This window comes from Somniosus microcephalus, chromosome 16, assembly GCF_052327205.1.
Source record: "Somniosus microcephalus isolate GS21.2 chromosome 16, FLI_Smic_1.0, whole genome shotgun sequence".
Classification (NCBI taxonomy): domain Eukaryota; kingdom Metazoa; phylum Chordata; class Chondrichthyes; order Squaliformes; family Somniosidae; genus Somniosus; species Somniosus microcephalus.
Genome location: NC_141002.1, coordinates 49259148 through 49283206, shown reverse-complemented (window position 1 = coordinate 49283206; position 24059 = coordinate 49259148). Strand labels below are relative to the sequence as shown.

At 46.3% G+C, this 24059-nt stretch overlaps 1 protein-coding gene across 2 annotated transcripts in view; it reads left to right on the top strand.

Annotated features, from left to right (window-relative positions):
• LOC147106145 (uncharacterized) overlaps positions 1-24059 on the top strand; it is a 43125-nt gene that overhangs the window by 5463 nt on the left and 13603 nt on the right. The window contains exons 1-5 of one of the 2 annotated variants that reach the window (XM_086008973.1): positions 4188-4450; positions 5479-5838; positions 14201-14340; positions 15996-16149; positions 18320-18548. In XM_086008973.1, coding sequence (XP_085865099.1) covers positions 5578-5838; positions 14201-14340; positions 15996-16149; positions 18320-18548 — 784 coding nt within the window. In that variant the 5' untranslated portion in view covers positions 4188-4450; positions 5479-5577. Of the gene's footprint in view, positions 1-4187; positions 4451-5478; positions 5839-14200; positions 14341-15995; positions 16150-18319; positions 18549-24059 lie in introns of those variants that run through there. The other variant, XM_086008972.1, reaches the window with a different exon arrangement.

Genomic DNA, 24059 nt, shown 5'->3' with positions numbered 1-24059 from the left:
CTTTATTATTTTCCTTTATGTTACTGTCAGTCTTTCTTCACACCTCCTTTTGGCCTTTCTAATCATTTTTGCTTCCTGCTATATTTGACTTGATTTTCTTTTGTATTATTGGCTCCAGATTTGTCACATGCTTCTTTCTGAAGCCTCATAGAATCTTACAGCACAGGAGGAGGCCATTCAATCCATCGTGCCTGTGCCGGCTCTTTGAAAGAGCGATCCAATTAGTCCCAATCCCCTGCTCTTTCCCCATAGCATTGCATTTTTCCTTTTCAAGTTCTCATTTTAATCTTAATTTTAAATTGTCTACTCATCCAAGGAACTCCAGCTTTTGCTGCACTACCTTTACTTCTGGGAGTACAGCTAGTCTGCACTCTAATCATGTCCTGTTTGAATGCTTTGCATTGTTTGTGCAATGTTGTGTTTGCAATTTTTCTTTCCTATTTATCTGGACAAGTTCCCTCATCTCATTGAAATTGCCATTTTTCCGGTCAAGTTCCTTCACTGTTCTCTGTATTTTTCAATGTTCACATCAAACCTAATTATGTTATGGTCACTGTTTCTGAGATGTTCCCCATCCCTTTCATTGCCCCACTTCATTTCCTACTAATAGATCCAACACTGCCTCCTTCCTTGTTTGACTAAAATTGCACTGATCTAAAAAGCTGTCCTGAGCACATTATGAAAACACCACCCCTTCTTTGCCACATACATTACCCAAGTCTATCTTTGGATAATTAAAATCCTTTATTATAGTCTGTTGTTCCTTAATTTTTCTCTAATTTGTCTGCGCATCTCTTCCTCTATCTACTTTCCACTGTCTATGATATACTCCCAATAAAGTAACTGTTTTTGTCTTATTCCTTACCTCTAACCAAATAGATTCAGCATCTGCACCATCCCCTATATCATTCCTAGATTCTAGTGCTGTAATGGAATCTTTGATTAACAGTGCCACACTTTCTTTTTTCCTGCTCTGTCCTTCCTGAATATTCTGTAACCAGGAACATTCAGCTCCCAGTATGCCCCTAGCCTGAGCCATGTCTCCGTTAGTACTATTATAGAATATACTCCACAGCAATTTGTATCTGTACTCACCAATTTTATTCACAATATTATGCATTACTCTTGTTGTACGGGGACCCTTACAATCAGTAATCTTGTTGTACGGGGACCCTTGGGTCAGAGCGATCATAACATGATCGATTTCTCACTCGAAATGGAGAGCGAAGAAATTGACTCAGAGACTAAGGTCCTGAATTTAAACAAGGGGAATTATGATGCCATGAGACGGGAACTGAGTAGGTCTGATTGGACAACGTTCCTGAGAGGACTGGAGGTAGATAAACAATGGCAAACATTTAAAGATAGAATGACAAAATTGCAAAAATTGTTTATACCAATCTGGCATAAAAGGAAATCTAAAAAGGTGACTCAACCGTGGATAACAGGGGAAATTAGAGACAGCATAAAATCCAAAGATAGGGCGTATAAAATAGCCAAAAAAAGCGCCAGAGCGGAAGATTGGGAACAGTTTAAGATAGAGCAAAGGAGGGCAAAGGGCATGATCAAGAGGGGCAAAATAGCTTACGAAAACAAGCTGGCGGAAAATATAAAAACTAACTCCAAAAGCTTTTATAAATATATCAAAAGGAAAAGACTGGTGAAAACCAAAGTTGGTCCATTGCAGTCAGATACGGGGGAATATATAATGGGAAATAAGGAAATGGCAGATCAACTAAATGCATACTTTGGGTCAGTCTTTACGAAGGAAGACACAAAAAACCTCCCTGGGATATCGGAAAAAATAGGGACATTGGCAAAGGAGGAACTGACGCAAATCAATATCTCTAAGGATATGGTGTTAAGGAAGCTAAAGGGATTGAAGGTGGACAAATCCCCAGGGCCTGATAACATGCATCCTAGGGTACTGAAGGAGGTGGCCCTAGAGATAGCGGATGCACTAAGGATGATTTTTCAGAATTCATTAGACTCGGGAACAGTGCCGATGGATTGGAGGGTAGCTAACGTTACCCCACTATTCAAAAAGGGGGGTAGGGAAAAAGCAGGTAATTACAGACCTGTAAGCCTTACATCAGTTGTGGGCAAAATGCTGGAGTCCATCATTAAGGATGAAATAGCGGAGCACTTAGCAAATGGGGACAGGATAGGACAGAGTCAACATGGATTTACAAAGGGTAAATCGTGCTTGACTAATCTATTGGAATTTTTTGAGGGAGTAACTGGTAGAATAGATGGGGGAGAGCCAGTAGATGTGGTGTACCTGGACTTCCAAAAGGCCTTCGATAAGGTCCCACATAAAAGATTAGCATGGAAAATTGAGGCTCATGGGATAAAGGGGAAAGTTTTGGCGTGGATAGGGAACTGGCTGTCAGATAGAAAACAGAGAGTTGGAATAAACGGCTCATTTTCTGAATGGCAGGCAGTAACAAGTGGGGTACCACAGGGATCTGTCCTGGGCCCCCAGCTGTTCACAATTTACATTAATGACCTGGATCAGGGAGTCGGATGCAGCATTTCCAAATTTGCAGACGACACTAAACTAGGAGGTGGGGTGGGCTCAGAGGAAGAGACCAGGAAGCTCCAGAGCGATTTGGACAGACTGGGCGATTGGGCGGATAAATGGCAGATGCACTATAATGTGGACAAGTGCGAAGTTATCCACCTTGGGTGCAGGAACGGGAGGGCAAATTATTATTTAAATGGCAATAGATTGGGAGAGGGGGAAGTACAGAGAGACCTGGGTGTTCTTGTACACCAGTCACTGAAGGCGAGCATGCAGGTGCAACAGGCGGTCAAGAAGGCAAACGGTATGCTGGCCTTCATAGCAAAAGGGTTAGAATACAGGAACAGGGATACCTTGCTGCAGCTGTACAGGGCACTGGTGAGACCACACCTCGAGTACTGTGTACAGTTTTGGTCGCCTCATCTGAGGAAGGATGTTCTTGCCATGGAGGGGGTGCAGCGGCGATTCACCAGGCTGATACCAGGAATGGCGGGAATGACCTATGAGGAGAGACTATGTAGTTTAGGGATGTACACACTGGAGTTTAGAAGATTGAGAGGGGACCTCATAGAAGTGTATAAAATTCTGACAGGTCTAGACAGACTGGATGCAGAAGGAATGTTTCCCTTGGCGGGTGAGAACAGAACTAGAGGACATAATTTAAGGATAAGGGCTAAACCATTTAGGACAGAGATGAGGGGGAATTTCTTCACTCAGAGAGTGGTGAACCTGTGGAACTCATTGCCACAGAGGGCAGTGTACGCCAGCTCATTAAATATATTTAAGAGGGAATTAGATATATTTCTACGGGCAAAAGGGGTTAAGGGTTACGGAGAGAAGGCGGGGACGGGATACTGAATTAAAGGATCAGCCATGATCTCATTAAATGGCGGAGCAGGCACGAAGGGCCGAATGGCCTACTCCTGCTCCTATCTTCTATGTATCTATGTATTACATATAAGTCAAATCCTGTACTGTTTGTTTGGCATTTCTACTCATTTTATTCTGTCCTCCTTACCTGTTTTCGCTTGTATCTTTCCTATGCACTGTGTCCCTTTTACTCTTTCTTATCTTGTTCCAGCTCCCCTACCACCTCAATGCCCCAGATATAACTATTTACCCTCCCAGTGAGAACATTGGTCTCAGCTTTCAGGAGAAGCATTTCCATCCAGTACAAGCCTCTCCTGCCCCATAACTGATCCTAATTTCCCAAGAATCTGAACCTTTCCCTCCAACACCATTTCTCTAGTCACACATTTATCTTACCATTCCTATACTGACTAGTACATGGCACTGGGTGTAATCCTGATATTACTACCCTCAAGGTCCTATTCTTTAATCTATTTCCTAATTGCCAAGACTCCAGTTTTATTTCTTCCTTTGTCATTGGTTCTGACCTGAATCATGACTTTTGGTTATGCCCTTTCCTTCCCCCAAATCTTTTTTTACCCACTCTGTGCCATCCCTTACCATGGCACCTCAGAGGCAAACACATTTGGGACCCTTAGTTGCCCTGGAAAAGTACTTATCTCGTCCTCTGACTGTGGCATTCCCCATTACAGTACTACAGTACTGTGTTTTTCACTTACTCTCCCCACCCCTGCACCCCCAACAACTATTTGATTCATGGTGCTGTGAATGTGCCGTGCATGCTGCCATTAGTATTCTCAGGTGCTTGGCAGCCAAACCAGCAGTTCTTAAAGGGACCACTAGAGGCTGCCTCCCGAAAGGCAAGTTATAACATTTTTGCTGCTCCTGGCTCTACATTACATTCGTGGGTCGCTGGTGGCGGCAACCGCGCCCACCACACCGCCCCCAAGTCTCAATTGCCTCCCTTTGCTTACAACATTGGCCAGCATCTGAGTCGGCGTATCTTCGTGCTTTCCGGGGCTCTCTGGGGCCGCTACTGGGGTCTGCAGCTTGCCGGTAATAAACAACTGAAGCCAGTGGACCAATTTCTGTGGTCCTAACACCGGTCCCGTTCAGTGTGTGCAGCATGCGCTGCACCGGGATCACGTCCCAATTTGGGTCTAATCCAGTTTCTAAGCCAAAGAAGCCCACAGTTCAAAAGTTTAACAGAACAGTAGTTTTTTTTTGGTTTTGCAAACTTTAATATATGGAAGCAGAAAATTGCATAGGACTAGTAAAAAAGGAGGCTGTTAATGGTTGTGATATAATATTCTTAATACCAGGGCCCCAAATAAATAATAGACAAGATATGAAGTTACAAATGTGGCACAAGTTGAAAAAGAATCATATCACAGACACTGGCAGTACAATGTATGCAATCAAAATGTTGAGACATCATAGCTTCCTCAGCACAATGTGCACACTCCACACTGCTGCTACACTTCTGTTGTCTCATACATTGATCATTCATAATAATGTACCTTCATTAACAAAGTTTCATTTACAAATTCCATCTGATATAATATCTTAGTGTTGACTATTTTCAGTAGAAGTGCCAGGCATGCTTACTGTTGCCTCTCCTTAATATAGATAAATTCCTATTAAGCCACACAGGGTACTTTGTTTTGTCACATTTAAGATAAGTATTTACTCCACTGCATCTGTAGGTTGTTCAGCTGCATTGTCCCATGCAGTGTGTAGCACCCATCCAGTCCTGCCCCTATGTAAAGCATCCATTGTTTGCTTAGCTGCACATTGAGTTGGAATTCACTGCCCCAGAGGGCTGTGGATGCTCAGTCGCTGAGTATATTCAAGGCTGAGATCGATAGATTTTTGGACTCTAAGGGAATCAAGGGATAAAGGAATTGAGTGGGAAAGTAGAGCTGAGGTCGATGATCAGCCATGATCTTACTGAATGGCGGATCAGGCTTGAGGGGCCGTATGGCCCACTCCTGCTCCTAATTCTTATGTTCTTATCTTATTATGGTTTCTTGCAATTCTGATGAGTGACTAAATGCATATTTATTTGTTTACCTTTTCACTAGGTTGCAAAATATTGTGACAGTTTGGTCGATTGCACACCTCAGATAGTAAAGAAAACTATCCCATGGATCAAATCTCTGGAATGTAAAACTGGTAGAAACATGCAACATGCTTTAGCTGTTGCCTTAGATGACCCTGCCAGTGACGCTGTTTACCTAATAACTGATGGAATACCCGACATCAACCCTCAGGAAATCTACATTATGTTGACATATGCAGCAAAGGGTCGACCAGTACACACTCTTTATGTGATGGGAAGTTACAGCAAGACTGAGGCTCATGAGTTCTTGGAAAAGATAGCATGGCAGACGGGTGCTTCTTTTCAAGCAGCAAGTCTCAGCAGAAGTGGCTCAATAGAACAAGTGTGTTTCAAAATATCTAAAATGACAACATCAGTCATCTGTACTGACTGATTGTTTAATGTTAGTGATTTGTAGGCCCCTCTTTTACAGTCTACAACAGCAGCCCTATAATAACTGCATTATGATAAGGGACATGTTAGAGAATGTGTGCAGCATCGTTCCTTACCAAAAATATAAATGGACAGTCCCATCTATTTTTGTAGTGAAGACCAAGAAATATAACATTTTAAGAAAGTTTAAATTATTTGGGATTTTCCTTCTTTTCCAAATGTCACTGCAAACAGTACTAAATGTAAAAAGGTCCTGCTTAAATAAACATCTTTAAATTCAGGACTTTTATTCAGTACTTCCCTTCAAACTGGATAAGAGCCCTATGGGGAGAAATTGGGTATAGCCCCGCTCGGGGCGCTAGAATTGGCGATGCGCAAATTTTATCGCCAGGCGCAACTTATCGCCACCTCCAGCGATATTGGGTTGCTGCGCCCCTGAGGGTGATTGCGGCGTTAAATCAGGCGCTGCACGGGACTCCTAAGGCGCTAACCTGCCGGCGCTACTCAATATCTGGGCGGACGGGCGCAGCGCAGGTGCTGTCAACAATCGATAACCACGAGACATGCAGGCACTGGCCAGCTCTTAAAGGGGCGGGTCATTTAGGTTCAGCAGCCAGACTCATCGCCCTGTAGGCCTCAATTTCGGCGCTGTGCAAACTGAGGCGTTGCAAACTTTGACAAGATGGAGAGGGTGAGGCAGAGAGCGGAGTGCTTTTCCCAAAGGGCATTGGATGCTTTGGTTGACGCAGTGGAGCGCCGGCGAGCAGTGCTGTACCCTGACAATGGCAAGAGGCCTCCTCAGAACGAGTACCGCAGAGTCAACTCCAGCAGCGTGCAATGCAGGAAGAAGTTCAACGATCTCACTCGGGTCGTTAGGGTGAGTGGCTTGTTGGCAATCTTCTTCATCCCTCCATCTGCACCTGACTTTATGGCCAGAGGGTGCGCGATGCCCCAATGGCCATCTGTCAGCCAGGACCCATGGCCCTTTCTGGGAATGCACACGCACATTCAATTCAGGGCATACTGTAAGGGCTGATCCACCATGGGGGGGGCATGAGATGACAACTCAGGGCATACTGTAAGGGCTGATCCACCATGGGGGGGCATGAGATGACAACTCAGGGCATACTGTAAGGGCTGATCCACCATGGGGGGCATGAGATGACAACTCAGGGCATACTGTAAGGGCTGATCCACCATGGGGGGGCATGAGATGACAGCTCAGGGCAGCATGTTTCAGAACTTCCCGTCCTTTCTCCTGCAGGGCAAGCTGGCCAGGAACCGGAGGGAACAGAATCGTACTGGCGGGGGCCCTCCTCAGCTGCAGGAACTGACGGACCTGGAGGAAAGAGTCCACCAGATTGCTGGAGGCCGGATGATAGGTCCTGTCACCACTGGAGCTGCCGATCCCATTGTGCACAGCGATGGTAAGGTCATCACCTTTTTGAACTCTCTCCTTCCACTTGTTCCCCCCCACCAGCATGCTTTTTCAGCCTGGACCCATGTCAGAGCATTGCAGCACTCTTGCATCCCTTGCTGCCACCCTGGCCTTTCGCTAAATCCACTCTTCAACCTCCCTGCTTTCAGATGCTGCATCACCAGCTCGGGAGCCGGGCCATCTAGCTGCCAGGGACACTGACTCCGGAGGCAACGACCAGAAGGAAGCCGGACCATCCGTCCCACCCTCAGGCGAGCCAGCCCATCTGCAGACTGGGGATAGTGTTTCCCTGGAAGGGAGCAGGGGGGGGGGATGGATCTGAGGAGGAACCAGTTGCAGGAACCAGCAGCCTCCAGCAGCGCAAAGGGGGGAGGGAAGTTCGGGAGCCATCTCCCCAGAGGGCGCGTCAGGCCACGATGACTGCTGCACAGAGCGCAGAAGAGGTGCGTTCCCTCGCCGAAATGAGCGCCCAGGCTCGACTCAGACACACTGAGCTGATGGCTGCAGTTGGAAGGATGCCTGAAACCGTCGAGACACTGGCAAGGAGTGTGCAAGAGTTTGGGGCAGCACAGGAAAGGATTGTGCAGGACTTTGGGGCAGCACAGGAAAGGAGTGCCCAGGGCTTCGGGGCAGCCCTGGAAAAGACTGCCCAGGGCATCGCGACATCATTGGAAAGGACTGTCCAGGGTGTCGCGACATCACTGGAAAGGACTGTCCAGGGCGTCGCGACATCACTGGAAAGGACTGTCCAGGGCTTCACCGATGCACTGGCACCTGCCACACAGTCCCTCGCTGGCCTCATGCAGAGGCAGATTGAGGCCACACAAGCATTGACTGCTGCCACCCTCCATGGTTCAGGCAGGATTACCCGGGGCCCTTGCAGCACCACATCAGGCCAGCAATCTGTGGACCAGCTGATGGGTCCGCATGCTGCGGTGCTGCCCCGTCAGAGTGTCAGTGTGTCGGCCGACCACGGAGCTGGTGTCCGCTCTCAGGATGTCAGCATTCCTGATGCCAACGCTGGCACGTCTCCACTGCAGCTGCCATCACCTGCAGGACAGACTGCTTCCACCCATGCCCAATTGGAGCAGTCAGCATCCGGCCCCTCCAAGCCCAGAGTCCGTCCAGGCTGTCCCCCAGGGGCATCAGCGCGTTCGGACAGTCAGCAGGCGTCCCCCAGCCTTCATGCAGCCACTGGGACCCCATTACGGAGGAGCTGCAGGGAGGGAAGGGGCCGTTCTCGCAAGAGAAGTAGGGCCTAGAAATTCAGTCGTGTTTGCGCCCACTTATTGGCTATAAAGTGGTTTGCGCCTGAAGTTTTTTATCGCCCGAAATTCAGTTGGACCCTAACATCGGCGTTAGCCGGTAGCGCCGCGCCGGCACCGATGACGTCATCGGTGCGCGCAGCGCCCCGGTTGCAATGCTATTCCGGCCCGATGGCCAAATTCAGTTGCGGCCGCCTCGCCCGTGGCAGCCGCAAACAGCGTTTGTGAAACGGGGTCTTGCAGTTCCGAAAGGCTGGCGCATAAAGGTGGAGCGGCGGCCGGCCGCTTTCCCGGCGGCCGCCTGCCCGCACCTCCCTCCCCGGACTCCTGCACCGCCCCCCCGCGGCATTGATGTCTGAGTCCCGCGAGCCCGGCACTTCTCCGTGGTGCTGGGCTTATTTGCCGGGGGAATCCACCGGTGATCTGATGGCTGCAGGCAGCTCCTCCTTAAGAGAAGGAGGAGGCCTGCAGTACCCCAGCCTGCCGCACCGCATCGGGTGCCGCAGCGGGAGCTGGACGCCTGAAAGTGACATTCATCGCCCCTAGCGAGGCGGCCAAACCCTGCAATAGCGCCCGCCGCCGTCTTGGCCCGTCGCAACTGAATTTTAGGCAGGCGCTACGGGAATCCTGGCGGGCGCAAAATTTCGGGCGCAAAAGACCTGGCGGGGCCATACCGAATTTCTAGGCCTAGATCTCCATCAAAGGGGAAAGAGTAGAAGGAGCTGCAGAAACGTCCTATTTCTAGAAATCAAGGCCGTGGATGGTGGTCTGAATGTTAGTCATGTTTTGGATAGTCTCCCGGGTGTGCGAGTCACGTGTTCTGAATGTTACTCATGTTTTGGATAGTCTCCCGGGTGTGCGAGTCACTTATGTGTTAGTTTGTTAGTTAAGCTTTCAGTTGCCATTGCTTTGTCATGTTGGAAGGAAGCACAGTTTTCAAAATAAACAAAGAATTTTAATGTTATTGGCCATGTCTGCTATTTACAATCATTGTGGCCTTCATAGGCTTTGGATTATCCGAATGGTTCCATTCGTGGTCTTCCAATGGCACCAAGCAGTCCGTGAGAAGATCCTAGAACCGACTCCTTATCAGCCTCAGACGGACGACCCTTCCACTTTCTTGGACCCTCCCGTCTTGGTCCTCCTCCTCCTGCTCCTCCTCCTCCTCTGCTGGTCCTTCAATGTCTGCTGGCATTGGCTGGGTGCGCAGGGTGGCAAGGTTATGGAGCATGCAGCAGACCACGACGAAGTGGGAGACTCGCTCTGGTGAGTACTGCAAGGCTCCTCCCGAATGGTCCAAACAGCGGAACCACTGCTTCAGCACGCCAATTGTGTGCTCCACAATGTTCCTCGTTGCCTGATGGCTGACGTTGTAGTGCTCTTCTGCAGGGGTGCTGGGCGTACGGAGCGGGGTCATCAGCCATGGGCACAGTGGATAGCCCTTGTCGCCGAGAAGCCAGCCTTCTGGGTGAGCCGGGGCCTCGAAAAGGTCAGCGACTGAAGTCTGGCGCAGGATGAAAGCGTCCTGGCTGCTGCCTGGGAACTGTGCATTGACCGCCAGGATCAGCTGTCGGTGGTCACAGACCAGCTGCACATTCAAGGAGTGGAACCCCTTGCGGTTGCGGAACTCCTCAGGATTCTGTACAGGTGCCCGCAAAGCCACATGCGTGCAGTCAATGGCGCCCTGCACCATGGGGAAGTCCGCTATTGCCGCGAAGCCCTCTGCGCGCTCCCGCTGCTTCTCCGGTGTCACATTGAAGGAGATGTACTGACGCCGCCTTTTAAACAGGGCATCTGTAACCTACTGGATGCAGCTATGCACCGCAAACAGGGATATGTTGGCAATGTCCCCAGTTGCTGACTGGAAGGAGCCGGTCGCATAGAAATTCAATGCCACTGTTATCTTCACAGCCACCGACAGAGAGGTCCTGCACCTTATCTGCGACTGCAGATCTTCCTGAAGCAGGTGGCACAGCTCAGTCACCACCTCCTTTCGGAATCGCAGCCTCCTAACACACTGCTCCTCCGACATGTTGAGGTAAGAGAACTGCTGCCTGAATACCCTGGCAGCATAAGGTTTGGTGTGGCGACGTCTGTTGGCCCTCCTCCGTCTGGCCATTCCTGGCCCTCTCTCCCTCCGTCCCTGTGCCCTTTCAAGATGGTTGAGCAGCAGGACGTTCCCCTCCAAAGCAGCCCCCATAATAATAGGTCAGCAGAAATTAAAAAGGGTGTAAGCGCTCACCAGCAGCAGGGTGATGGTATGAAGGCTTAAGGTCCTCTGGCAGCACTGGGTCAGTAGTGAAATGGCTCAGAGTTCAACTGTTCCAATCTGTGTAAATCACAAATAAGTTGTGCTCCCAAAATGGCTGCCGCTTTTATACCAGTGCAGTGCCCTTTAAATAGCGCCCCGCTAAGCCCGAGAGCCACTGGGGAACGTTCCTGGAAGCTGTCCTTATTAGCGCCGAGCGGAACAGAGGGGGGCGCCACTGAATTTCCGGTCCGGGGCGCCAAGAAGGCGTTGCACACTGAAATGACGTCATGATCTGCCTGTGCCCGGGCGCGGGCGTTAAGACTTAGCGCCGGCGCTAAAATACCACTCAATATGGCGAGAGGCACTGGGTTCACTGCGCCCGCCCGAAATTTGGGTAACGCCCCAATTCTCGGCCTCTTTAGGCGCTAATCGCTGGCACTAGCAACCGAATTTCTCCCCCCTAGGATTTCCCACTCTTTTGTTAACCATTTTTCTGCTGGTTGCTTTTGAGATACAAATGGTTTAACCATTTATAATACATTACAAAATATATAAACATTAAACAATGGCAACATTTCAAAGTGTAAAATTTCACTTGTCACAGATAGGCAGTGGCCAGAAAAATATTGCGAGGCAAGGCCAAGATGAGCAAAGCAAGTAAACAGGAAGGGAGCAAAACTCAAGCCCCAGTTGCATGAGAGAGGAGAGGTGACTAAAGCCTTGGTTACAGTAACGTCTACTTACATTACTTTCAAGATTACTATACCTATCTTTCATTATCACGCCCAGTGAAACTGAACATAAAGCGGCCAAACCAGTGGCCCTTTAAAGAGACCCCTGGAGTCCAATCCGAAAATGTTCCAGGGATGATTTTTTGAATGCTAGTCCTGGCCCCACAAAGATCTTCCGTCCCGCTGCTGGACCTTCTTCCTGTTCTCATCCCCATCTACTATGAGCACATATACCTTTCCCCTCCTCGCCGCAGCTTCCTATTGCTGCTTCTGACCCCGCCTGACCACCTGGAACTTTTCTACCTCTTTGTTCCCTCCTGCTACCTGTCGCTGAGCCCACGCCCATGCTGAGCCTTTTCTCCTCAATCCCCATTGCTAACCAACCCATCAACACACTTTTTTCAGTGGCATCCTGCAACGCCCCCCTCACTCATCACTCCAAGATTCATCTCCCAGTACTCCTCCACCCAGCAACCCCTTTCACAACTCCAACTTTCCAGAAGAACGAAAGAGCTTAAATTTATAAAGTGGCTTTCAGCTCCTCAGAATGTCCCAAAGTGAACTGTGATCACTGTTGCTTTGTAAGCAAACACAACAGCCAATATGCGCACAGCAGTTTCCCGCAGACAGCAATTAAATAAATAACCAGTTAATCTCTTCCGGAGGTGTTAATTGAGGGATAAATATCAGGCAGGACACTGGGAGAACTCCCCTGCTCTTCTCGAATATTATCATGGGATCTTTTATGCCCACTTGACCAATCAGGCAGGACCTCAGTTTAATGTCTGATCCACACGATTGCTCCCCTGACAATGCGGCACTACTTTAGTACTGCCTTAAAATCTCTGCCTAGATTATGTGCTTAAATCACGGCGATCTCTTTCCCACATCCCAGGACTCCGCTGAATACTCACAAATAAATAGACCACTCCCCCTAGTGCTCCCCTTCCTGCATTTACTAGACCCCCACACCCCTCCCCAGTGCTCCCACATCCCATGATCTCTGTTCCCAATGCTCTCAGACCCCAGGAATACCCTCCCAATGCTAACTACCCACTCCACTCCCTGGGATTGCTACATGTAATTCTAGCAACCCACCTCCTACCCTACCTGCGACATTTTCCCTACCATTTTCCTCTGTTTCCTGGGCTTCATAAAAAAGGTAAGAGATAAATTAACTACATAGTTAACTAAACATTTAATAACAGTCACGATCACAAATATGCACATAATCATGGAATTTGAGCCAGAAAATATCTTTAATATACATATTACTCTGTAATAAAAATACAATTTGACTTTGTAATATATTGAATATTGCATGATATAAAACAGCATACTCTTAATCTCAACATAAGCAACTCCATGGGGAATCCACTAAGTATATATATATAAAATATTGCATCTGGTGCATGATTTTGTCCTTTATACTTGCAAACTTCTCTGTTACATTTGCATATGAATAGCTCAAATTTTGTCTTCATAAGACAGTAACAAATCACCACTGAACAGGTAGGAAACATAACAATCAGCAAGTAGTAACCAGGAGTGAAAACCAACAATCATAAAGTTTAACAATGCACAAATCAGAAATGGGCAACCAGTAACAGCAACTAGTTAAATGGCTCAAAATATTTTTTGAAAGTCCTTTCAGCCAGAATCTTGGGTTCTGCAGTATGGAGCTTTTGCTACTGGAAATAAGGTTTGCAACACAATTAAAACAGAACAGATTACAACATTTAAAAGAAAATGATTAACTTAAAAAAATTAGCATAACTGTGTTTGAAATGATTTTGTAAACATGTTTTCCATCAGAGACCTGTGTCTTTTTGAGAAGCTTCATCTGAGGTTCATGGAGGATTCCCAGTATATCACTCTTAGCTTACCAGATTGTAGGCTAAAGCATTCTGCATGCGTTTGTGCCTACAATTTGCATATTTTTAGCTATGTGATTGGCAGCAAGACTGGGAATTCACAAAGCATTCCAGGATGTACTGTTTGTAAGCCCCATCCTCCCCTTCACTGTGTCAATGGAAAATTGCTACAGATGACACTCCTCAGGGAAGCCTTCATTAGAAGCAGTTAAACTAATTTGATTTTTTAAAATAAAACTTCAAAAACAAGGTAAGGCATGAACTCTTCAACTTTTTCTGAAGTAACTTTATATCGTCAGTGGAGGCCTCCATAACAGAGTCCCTAAGGGAAGTCTGTGGATTCTCAGAGTGCTTGATGGGGTGCTGTAAAGGGAGCGTTACACCCTTTCTAATCAGCGCTGCACCTGACCTGATAGTGTTCGATGGGGCAATGTAGAGAAAGCTCAAATAATAACAGAAAATGCTGGAAATACTCAGCAGGTCAGGCAGCATCTGTGGAGAGAGAAACAGGGTTAACGTTTCAGGTCGATGAAAAGCTCTCTCCTGTGTCCAACCTGAGTTGTGTCCTTTTCAGCAGAAATTGCTTGATGATAATATTTGAGACAACATTGACATTTTCATTGTGATGACCCCAAAATATTAAAAGACATTTTTTAACAAATATTTTTAGAGAATAAAATGCAAAAGAAATTATTATTACAAAGCTTCTTGACAACAGCCTTTGGAAATGTGGTACTATCTTTCCTTTTGTAGCTTATCCCGGTCTATCAACTCGATTACTCTGGCCTGATGAGACCATGTTGCTCAGAGCTGAAGTACTGCAGGACCGTTGCAGCACTGAATAGAGACCCCGATGGCCCACCTGGACTGTCACATGTCGCTGTGCCTTTCAGGTATGGTATTATGGGGACCAACATGGTGTTTATATTCTACACAGTTGATACGGACTTTCTCAGCTTGGATGTTTGATCAGCGTTAAGGGCTGAAAAAAATGTTGATCTCCATCGATAATAACAACAACTTGCATAGCGCCTTTAACATAGTAATACATGCCAAGGTGCTTCACAGGAGCAATTATCAAACAAAATTTGACACCGAGCCACATCAGGAGATATTAGGACAGGTGAGCAAAAGCTTGGTCAGAGTGGTAGGTTTTAAGGAGCGTCTTAAAGGAGAAGAGAGGTAGAGAGCGGGGAGGTTTAGGGAGGAAATTCCAGAGCTTAGGGCCTAGGCAGCTGAAGATGTTGACGCCAATGGTGGAGCAAAGAAAATCGGGGAAGCACAAGAGACCAGAATTAGAGGAGCGCAGAGATCTTGGGGGGTTGAGGGGTGTAATGCTGCAGGAGGTTACAGAGATAGGGAGGGGCGAGGCCATGGAGGGATTTGAAATCAAAGATGAGAATTTTAAAATCGAGGCTTTGCCAAACCGGAAGCCAATATATGCCAGTGAGCACAGGAGTGATGGGTGAATGGGACTTGGTGCAAGTTTGGATACAGGAAGCAGAGTTTTGGATGAGCGCACGTTTACGGAGGGTGCAAGGTGGGAGATCGGCCAGGAGAGCAATGCAATAGTCAAGAGGTAAAAAATCACTCCCTGCGGAATTGTTCACTGCTGATTTTGCAGTTGACATCAGCTAAGTGATTGTGTGATAAGTCTGGAAACCTAAAATGGTGTTTCTGCTCAGTGAAGTTACCTTTAGGTTATCTTTCCCCACCCACCACATGCAAATGAAAGGGCGAGGAGCCGAAGGTCCCAAAAGGAATTTCCTTCATCCTGCTCATGTTACCACCGCTCCTGGGGCCGGCATGTGGAAGGTGGCCATAGAAAATGGTGGTGATGATGCTGAGACCTCCTCTCTCTTCAGTAGGCCCCAGATACTTTGCTGTTGAAGGCCCCAAGCTGAGATGGGGCCTTCAGGAGGACATCTTTGGGGCGCCTTAGCCCCTCTAAGCTCTTTGCGGATCTTCTGGTGCGGCATCCTCATTGTAGCACCGCCAGAATTCTCTGCCTTGGCACTGACGGCCTCCCTCCATTCCACAGTGCATACTTAATGAGCCCTGACTCAGGAAAATGGGTTGGGGCTGGGGCGGATATGGAGGGCGGGTGGAAGTCCTGTCCTGCCAGAACTCCGCTCTGAATCCACCCCCTAATGTTGCCTACCATATAGGAGAGGGGAGTCATTTACATTGAAAGTATCTGCACCGCACTAAAGCAAAAACAAGATTTTGGTTATGTTCAAATATTTTGGCTACACATAACAGCCCTAAAAAAATTTATGTTTTACCAAAAGCTATGTAATTTTCTACTTTGTATTTTAAGTCTATTTGTAGTTTAAAAAGAATACTGTAAGATAGGGTGAACAGCACAGACTGCACCTCACTCGTGAATAAGATCTATGCATTTCGGTAACACTTTTAAGTTCTTGTAATTAAATGGATTGCCATTACTCATGGCACAAGTTCAGTTTTTAGTGGGTCTTTATGTAGCTACTGTATCTGGTGTATATCCTCTGTAGCTGTCTGACTTAAACAGCTTTCGTTTGTGTAGCTGGAGTACATTACACCTCAGAGGTATGAAGATTATAACAAAAGGCGATTTAATTGATTCCCATGCCAGAGAGCTGATAAGGGGAGCTCGTGTTTTGGCTCGAAGGGAGAATGATGGATATTATTATCTGGGAAGACTTGGCCAAGAAGTTGAGGTGATTATGCATTTGTGTTTGTGTTACTTCTCCCCACATCGATTATTGTCTATGTCCCTGAAACTGCAGCACTTTCCTGAGATCTAGGTTTATGTGATGTTTTGCTAAGATTAAATGCTCCTTTGTTCTCACATGTACTTGAGACACAGAGAGTTCAGATTCTTCCCAGACAGATGATATGGCACTTCCTTCTCTGTGACTTCTGGTCCAATAGATTCTCATGTACTACCCTCCATCCAATTGGAATTCCTAGTGATGAGTCCATAGTGCAAAGTTGCACAATGACACTAATTCAATCCACCGAATTAATAAGTTGCAAGAATAGCGAGTGTGGGAAATGGAAAGGTCACACTAGAATGGTGGGCAAAGGATGGTGGAGCGGTCAATCTCAAATCAATTTTAGATATTTGAATGTAGCGAGAGCTCTACATTGCATATGGTCAATGTTCCTTATGATTTGTGAGTGCTTTAGTGCAAATTGAAAAAAACAGCATTTTCTTATTTCAATTCTCTTTATTCTGAAGCTAATGTCAGCATTTAACACTCCTGGGTTAGACACATGATAAAGCTCCTCTTACACTGTCCTAACAATAGCCCATATTTTTCTGTTTGCCATCCTTGTAAAGAAAAATCCAGGTTCTTTGAAGAGAAAGCCTCTCTGTTGGAAGTGCCTGTTGGAGATTTGGGTGCACACTGCCCATGATTTGTAGACCATTAATTTTAATGGTCAGAAAACTGAACAGCTTGTGCTTGAATTTCCAATATACACTCCAGGTGGGGTTGACACCCCTGGAACATAGACTCATAAAATTACCCCAAACACTGGTGCAACACCGGTAGAAATCACTAATGGACTATTTGTTTGTGTTTAGAAAATTCTATTCAAGATAATTAACAGAAAATAAAACAAACGGCTTTTGTTTGTTAAGGCCTTGTCAAAAGGTAATCACGAAGAAGATTGTGCAGGTGGGGGCGAACAAATTGGAAAGTAGCAGTAGTCACCTTAATGAGCGTGAAGGTTTTGAAGCAGCACCTCAGCAGTGATGAAATGAATCTGTAAGCAGGAACAATCCGTTTTCCCCAATTTTGTCTATTCACCTGATTTAGGCCCCTCGTCCCTCTGTAGTCTGTAACTCTATTACACCACAGTGGTGCAATGACAATCAAAATTACATTTTGGACACAGGATGGAACTGTTTGGTTCAATAAATTCTATTGTAATAATACCTTTCCTCCTTATTAAGCTTGTGCAGTTATTTTCATGCTTCAGTACAATGGGCCAAAATGGGCCAAAACGTAACAGCAAGTTTAATGTGCATGCCTTTGTTAGTGTGTACATAACCCAATAATTTGTGGTGAGCAAGAGATATCCCATGAGTTGCGAATTGCCACAAATTGCTGGACGATTTGCACTGCTCTGCCGTTAACCTAGCGAAAACGGCAGCTCGCAGTCATCCAGGTCTAAGCAATTGTTGCATTTGCGCATTAATTACCAATTAAACTCACCGCAGAAAGTTAGGGATGGTACTTAACAGCATAAGGACCTTTTTAATGACGAGATTTATGTTCCTGCAATGTCACTCAACCTCTTCGACCCAGAAAGGGAACAGTTGAAACTGTGGAGTCTTATTCCTGCAGGTAATAAATTGTTAGAAATTTAAAATTCTGACCTGCTCTTTTTTCAATTATCTGCTTTCCCATGTAATTCTGCATGGCCTTTTCATGCCTATGATACAGCTTTAACAAGTAAAGAGCTGTTTTTTGTACTGTTTACTAATCTTGAACCTGTTATTGGATGGGATCAATCCTCAGAGCAGTGCCACACATACAATTAGCCTGTTACAGCTGACTACCCATTTTGCACTGCTGTTTATGTACATCTACCTTTTCACTAAAACTAGTGAGTGGAGGAAATATGTCCCATAAAGACCAAAATAATGGAAGCAAATTATTAAGAACATAAAGACGCAAAGAACCCAAAAATGGCCATTCAGCCCATTCCAACAGACTGTGGACAACCTCCTCTACCATTGACTCCATCTAACCTGTTTAATCTCATGAAAAAGGAGATGCAAAAGTACTGGCGAGCCTACCACTTCTAAATCCAGAGTGAGGTACATTAAATATTATCTTTTAAGTTCCCCGATGTCTGATAAACTGTTATATTTAGGGACACCCCGGTCGATTTTTGGTGCAATTCGACAAAAGTAAGAAGACAAAACGAAAGGCCCAATGTCGCATGCAGGAAACGGCACTTTATGATATATCACACTATGAAGATGCCAGAAGACATGCCATTGGACCTGGATGCAAAGTCTTGGCACCATGGGAGGCTGACATGGAGCGCTATGGCCCAGGGACAGTGTTACAGGGCAGAGAGCAACGAGGATTAAATTCAGGTACCAAAATTTAACAAAACTGTGAGCAATATATATGAAAGGAATTTTTCTGATGAGAGATGTTTTGATGTCAGCATTATTTTAAGGCAAGCATTAATCCATTTAAAATAAAGAGCCCACACATTAAGATATTGCCCTTTGGGAAATATCCCCATACCAGGCATTGAAACTGCTACTAAAATGAATGAGAGAGACAGGTTTTACAAGACAGGTTGCCATTACCCCCCTCCACTGGTCTTCGACAGTAGTGCGAAAAAGGCTCAGTGAATTTACACCGCGCCCGATTTTCTTTTCCATTGAAGTCAAATCAGCAGCTGAAGGAGGTACGTCTGGTCCTCTGGCCATTGGGTTGCTACTCCTCCAACTCCATGTGCACTTGCTCTTTCTTACTCATGCTCAGTGAATCACCCTCCTGCCATTCACTAACTAAACCCTCCCTGGGCTGATACTTGCCACCGTAGAACTGAGTGATGCAGGGTGCTACGAGGTGCTGGGCTTACGGTGTATGATGTAAGAAAAAGGAGTCTCACACATCAAGTAACTTTAAAGTAAGCTTTAAGCAACTTATAATCACACTATATACAAGAGAGGTCTTCACCATGCTTCTGGTAGAAGCCCCTTACAATACTAAGCAGTTCAGTATTTATACCAGTCCAACAGGAAGTGACGTGTGACAGGAAGTGATGTGTGTACAAAGTTCATAGTTCACAGTTCACAGGAAGTGACACATAACTTCCCGGAAGTTATCATTATTATCACATTCTTCCCTCCTGCAGGATTAGAAGGCTGTGGTCTTCCTTTTGTTCCGCAGCCGCCGAACGAGGAAGAGTCGCACCCATTTGGGTTCCCGTCGTAGAGGGTCGCTGGTCCGCTTACATGCGGTTGGCCATTGGTCAGAGTCTGTGTGGCCTGGATTACCCTGTGAAGGGTCGGGGAGATCATGGCTTCGTGTACGAGCCCCAATAGGTTCAAAGTCGGTCTGCCTCTGTTCAGAGGGAGGTGCAGAGCTGGTCTGTGGCGGATCAGTACTTTCGTGCGCGGTACTGGGAGGGTCGCAACTTTGAGTACGGGGTTCTACCGGCACCAAGCTAGTTGGTGTCCGATCAGGATCCTGGAGAGGAGTACCCGATAGGTTCCAAGAGTTTCCTGGTAAAATACCATCACCCGATGTCCCACTAGGTCCTGGTGGGCAGGGAGCCAGATCCCGTAATGATACGGTAGATTCTCGGCCGTCGGGATATCGTATGTTTGCATAGGTGGGGTTGGCATCGGTTAGTTCGACCTCGTCTACGAGGGTCATTTTTAGACGTCCGAACGTATCTTCGGAGTAGAACAGGTCCAGGAGTAGTTAGCCATGACGGGAGTGATGTCCCATGAGATGAGCGACGCTGGAATCCAAAGAACCGCTCATGGGGTGTAGTATTTGTGGCTGTAGAAAGAAGGGACCGGATAGAGTGCAATGCATCCGGAAGCACTGCTTCCCATTGCTGGTCTGGTAGGCCCCGTGATCTTAAAGCAAGACGTACGGAATTCCAGATGATACCGTTATACCTCTCAACCTGCCCATTTCCGATAGGATGGTATGGTGTTGTTTTGCTTGTAGCAACTCCCCGTTCTGAGAGGTAGTCCTTGAGTTCCTTTGACATAAAGGATGGACCCCGATCTGAGTGAATATAAGCCGGCATGCCACAGAGAGAAAATACCTGCTCAAGGCAGCAGATTACTGTGGACGCCAGCATATTGGAGCAGGGGAAGGCAAACGGAAAACGTGAATATTCATCAATCATGGTGAGCAAATATGTGTTCCGAGTGGAAGAGGGCACTGGGCCCTTAAAATCGATGCTAAGTCGTTGCATCGGTTGGGTTGCGTGTATGAGCATACCATCTGAGGGGCGGAAGAACTGAGGTTTTAATTCCGCACAAAGCCGGCATTCTGAGCATATTTTCTTTACATCTCCAGTAGAAAAAGGGAGATTCCGTGATCGTATGAAATGTAGCATGCGCGTAACGCCAGGATGACACAATCCATTATGGACATCTATGAGATTAGAGGACGACATAGCGGAGCAGAATGCCCGTGTGAGGGTGTCCGGGGCCACATTCTCCTTGCCAGGTCGATAGTGAATGGTATAACCAAAAGAGGCCAGTTCCATCCTCCAAAGTTGTATTTTATTCTTAATTTTGGTTCGTTTTCGATTATCGAGCATGAAGGCGACTGATCGCTGGTCCGTGATTAATGTAAAGTGCTGGCGAGCTAGAAAATGGTTCCACTTCCGTACTGCCTCTATGATGGCTGTGGCTTCCTTCTCAACCGGAGGATAATGTAGCTCGGCACCTTGTAAGGTCCTGGACATAAATGCTACAGGACGACCTTCCTGATTTAGAGTAGCCGAGATCGCCACCTCCGAGGCATCACATTCGACTATGAAAGGGAGATTCTCATCGATGGAGTGAAGAGCTGCTTTCTCCAACTGTTTTTTGAGAAGGTTAAAGGCTGCAACAGCCGCTGTTTCCAATGGAAATGATCTAGCATGCAGCAAGGGTTGGATTTTGTCTGAAAAATGAGGAATCCATTTAGCGTAGTATGCAAACAGACTGAGAGCCCGACGTAAAGAAGCCGGATTCTTAGGTGACGGGAGCTCGTGGAGCGGGCGAAGTCTTTCTGGGTCTGGCTTAATGATACCATTGCCTACGCAGTAGCCAAGGATGTTGATGGTCGGTTGCGACTCAACAGACTTAGATTCATTCAAGGTTAAGTTACGGCGATGGAGGGCATCCCGAAATTTTTGGAGGTTGGCGTCGTGTTCCTGTTGATCATGACCTGCAATAGTAATGTTATCAAGATAGGGAAAAGTGTCCCTTAGGTTTTCCTGTTTAACCAGGCCATCCATTGCCCGTTGGAAGACAGCCACTTCATTAGTAACCCCGAATGGGAGGCAACGAAATTGGTACAGCCGTCCATTAGCCTCAAAGGCCGTGTACTGCTTATCTGAGACCTTCAAGGATACCTGATGATAGGCACTTTTTAAATCGTAAGTTGAGAACACTTTGTATTCGGCCAGTTTATTAACCATATCATCAATGCGTGGCAATGGGTAGGCGTCCAAGTCAGTATATTGATTGATGGTTTGCGAATAATCAATGCATAGTCGTTGTTTGTGAGGTTTTAGAGAGTTCTTGACAATGACGACTTGAGCCCGCCAGGGTGACGAACATGGTTCAATGATATCCTCTGCTAGAAGTTGAGAGATTTCAGCCTCAATAAAAGATTGGTCTTCCTGATTAAAGCGCCGCGATTTCGTTATTATTGGTTTGCATCGAGGCGGAATACTGGCAAATAATGAGGGTTCATCAAGTGAAGCTGCTGAATGCACAAAACGGTAATTTAGACGGTATATTAGAAATAGTAAGTCCAGGTTTGGATCCGCCAAACTCAATGGTGAGTTTCTTATGCTGTTTTTGGAAATCCAGCCCTAAGAGGAGATCACTACATAAGTCCTTGAGCACCGAAAGTCGGGTGGAGGGATACAGGCGACCATTAAGTGTCATATCAACAACACAAAAGCCGGAGGTTCTGGTATTAAGTGATGACTGAGCCATCGCAATTGCCTGGTCCGATGGGAAAACATGTCGTTTCAATTTCGCAACAATCTGTTCTTTAATGAAACTATCAGTACTTCCTGAGTCAATTAAGGCATCTAAGGTATGCCCTTTAATTGAAACTTTTGTAGCTGCATGAAACAGGTTCTGTGGGCAAGCAGCTGTAATTGGTGTCGTTGCACAGAGAGTGGCTGAAACTCTCGGTGTGCTTCTTCGGGAGAGAGCTCGAGAGGACGCTTGATAGGTCCTAGCTGGAGCATCTTGATAGGCCCTAATTGGGGCAGTTCGGTAGGCCTTAGCTGGATAGGCCCTCGTAGAGGCTCTTGATTGGCAAACTTTAGCAAAGTGTCCTTTTTTTTTTGCAATGACTGCAGATCGCATTGCGAGCAGGGCAGAATTTCCTAGGGTGAAAAGAATCTCCACAAAAGAAGCATTCCTTCCTAGCTTGCCAAGAGGCTGCTAAAGTGGGGTCATCCTCCTCTTCTTCATCAGAATTATCAGGATTAGATTCCTCCATGATAGGGTTCACCTGAGACCACTTGAATTGTCTGGTTGCAGTTACAGCAGCAGATCGAGATCTGGGCAGCTGATAGAGGTCTGCATTTCTCTTTGCCAAATCCAGAGAACAAGCTAGGTCAAAAGCTTTTTGTAGCTCAAGTGTTTTACTTTCTAGTAGACGCTGGCGTATAAATGGAGAGGCAATCCCGCAGATGAAAGCATCACGAATCATTTCTTCGCGGTACAGCTCAGCTGAGGCTGCCTGAAAGTTACAATCTATGCTGAGCCTGCGAAGTTCTTGAAGGAATTCGTTAATCGATTCCCCTGGCCCTTGTCGGGCTGTGGCCAGTAGATGTCTAGCATAGACCTCATTTGGAGTCTTGGCATACAGTTTCTTAAGTGCCCGAATCACCTCATCGTAATTATCCCATTCATCAACATATTCAAACACTGTTGGGGTCACATAGTTGATAAGTATCCTCAGTTTAGTAGGAGCATTCGCTTTACATTCATCCAGAAAATTCTCAAAAGTACGGTACCAATGCTTCCATACCCTGCCAGATGCTGGTGTGTTTGGGTCCAAGTCCAGACAAGTAGGTTTGAGGATGTTTTCCATGATGGGTGGTTCCCTGGATCCTTAACTCCGAGTTTGTCCGAAGGTCTAGTATTTGTGAGTGTAAATACTAAGTTGCTTAAATTGATGTAAGAAAAAGGAGTCTCACACATCAAGTAACTTTAAAGTAAGCTTTAAGCAACTTATAATCACACTACATACAAGAGAGGTCTTCACCATGCTTCTGGTAGAAGCCCCTTACAATACTAAGCAGTTCAGTATTTATACCAGTCCAACAGGAAGTGACGTGTGACAGGAAGTGATGTATGTACAAAGTTCATAGTTCACAGTTCACAGGAAGTGACACATAACTTCCCGGAAGTTATCATTATTATCACAGTGTACATTGCCCTTTTGGGGTCTCCTTGAGCAAGAACATAGCTTACAATACTATCAGTAAAGCACCACTTCAAACATGGCAAGGTTTTGTATGTTATGCTGCTGTGGGCCACAGCATATCTTTGTTTCAATGAACGAACTGATAACAGGACACTTAGAAAATATCAATGGGATTAGACAAAGTCAACATGGATTTATGAAAGGGAAATCGTGTTTGACAAACCTACTGGAGTTTTTTGAGGATGTAACTGGTAGAATAGATAAGGCAGAACCAGTGGATGTGGTGTATTTAGATATTCAGAAGGCCTTTGATAAAGTCCCACATAAGAGGTTAGTGTGCAAAATTAAAGCACATGGGATTGGGGGTAATATACTGGTATGGATTGAAAATTGGTTAACAGACAGGAAACAGAGAGTAGGAATAAATGGGTCTTTTTCAGGGTGGCAGGCAGTGACTAGTG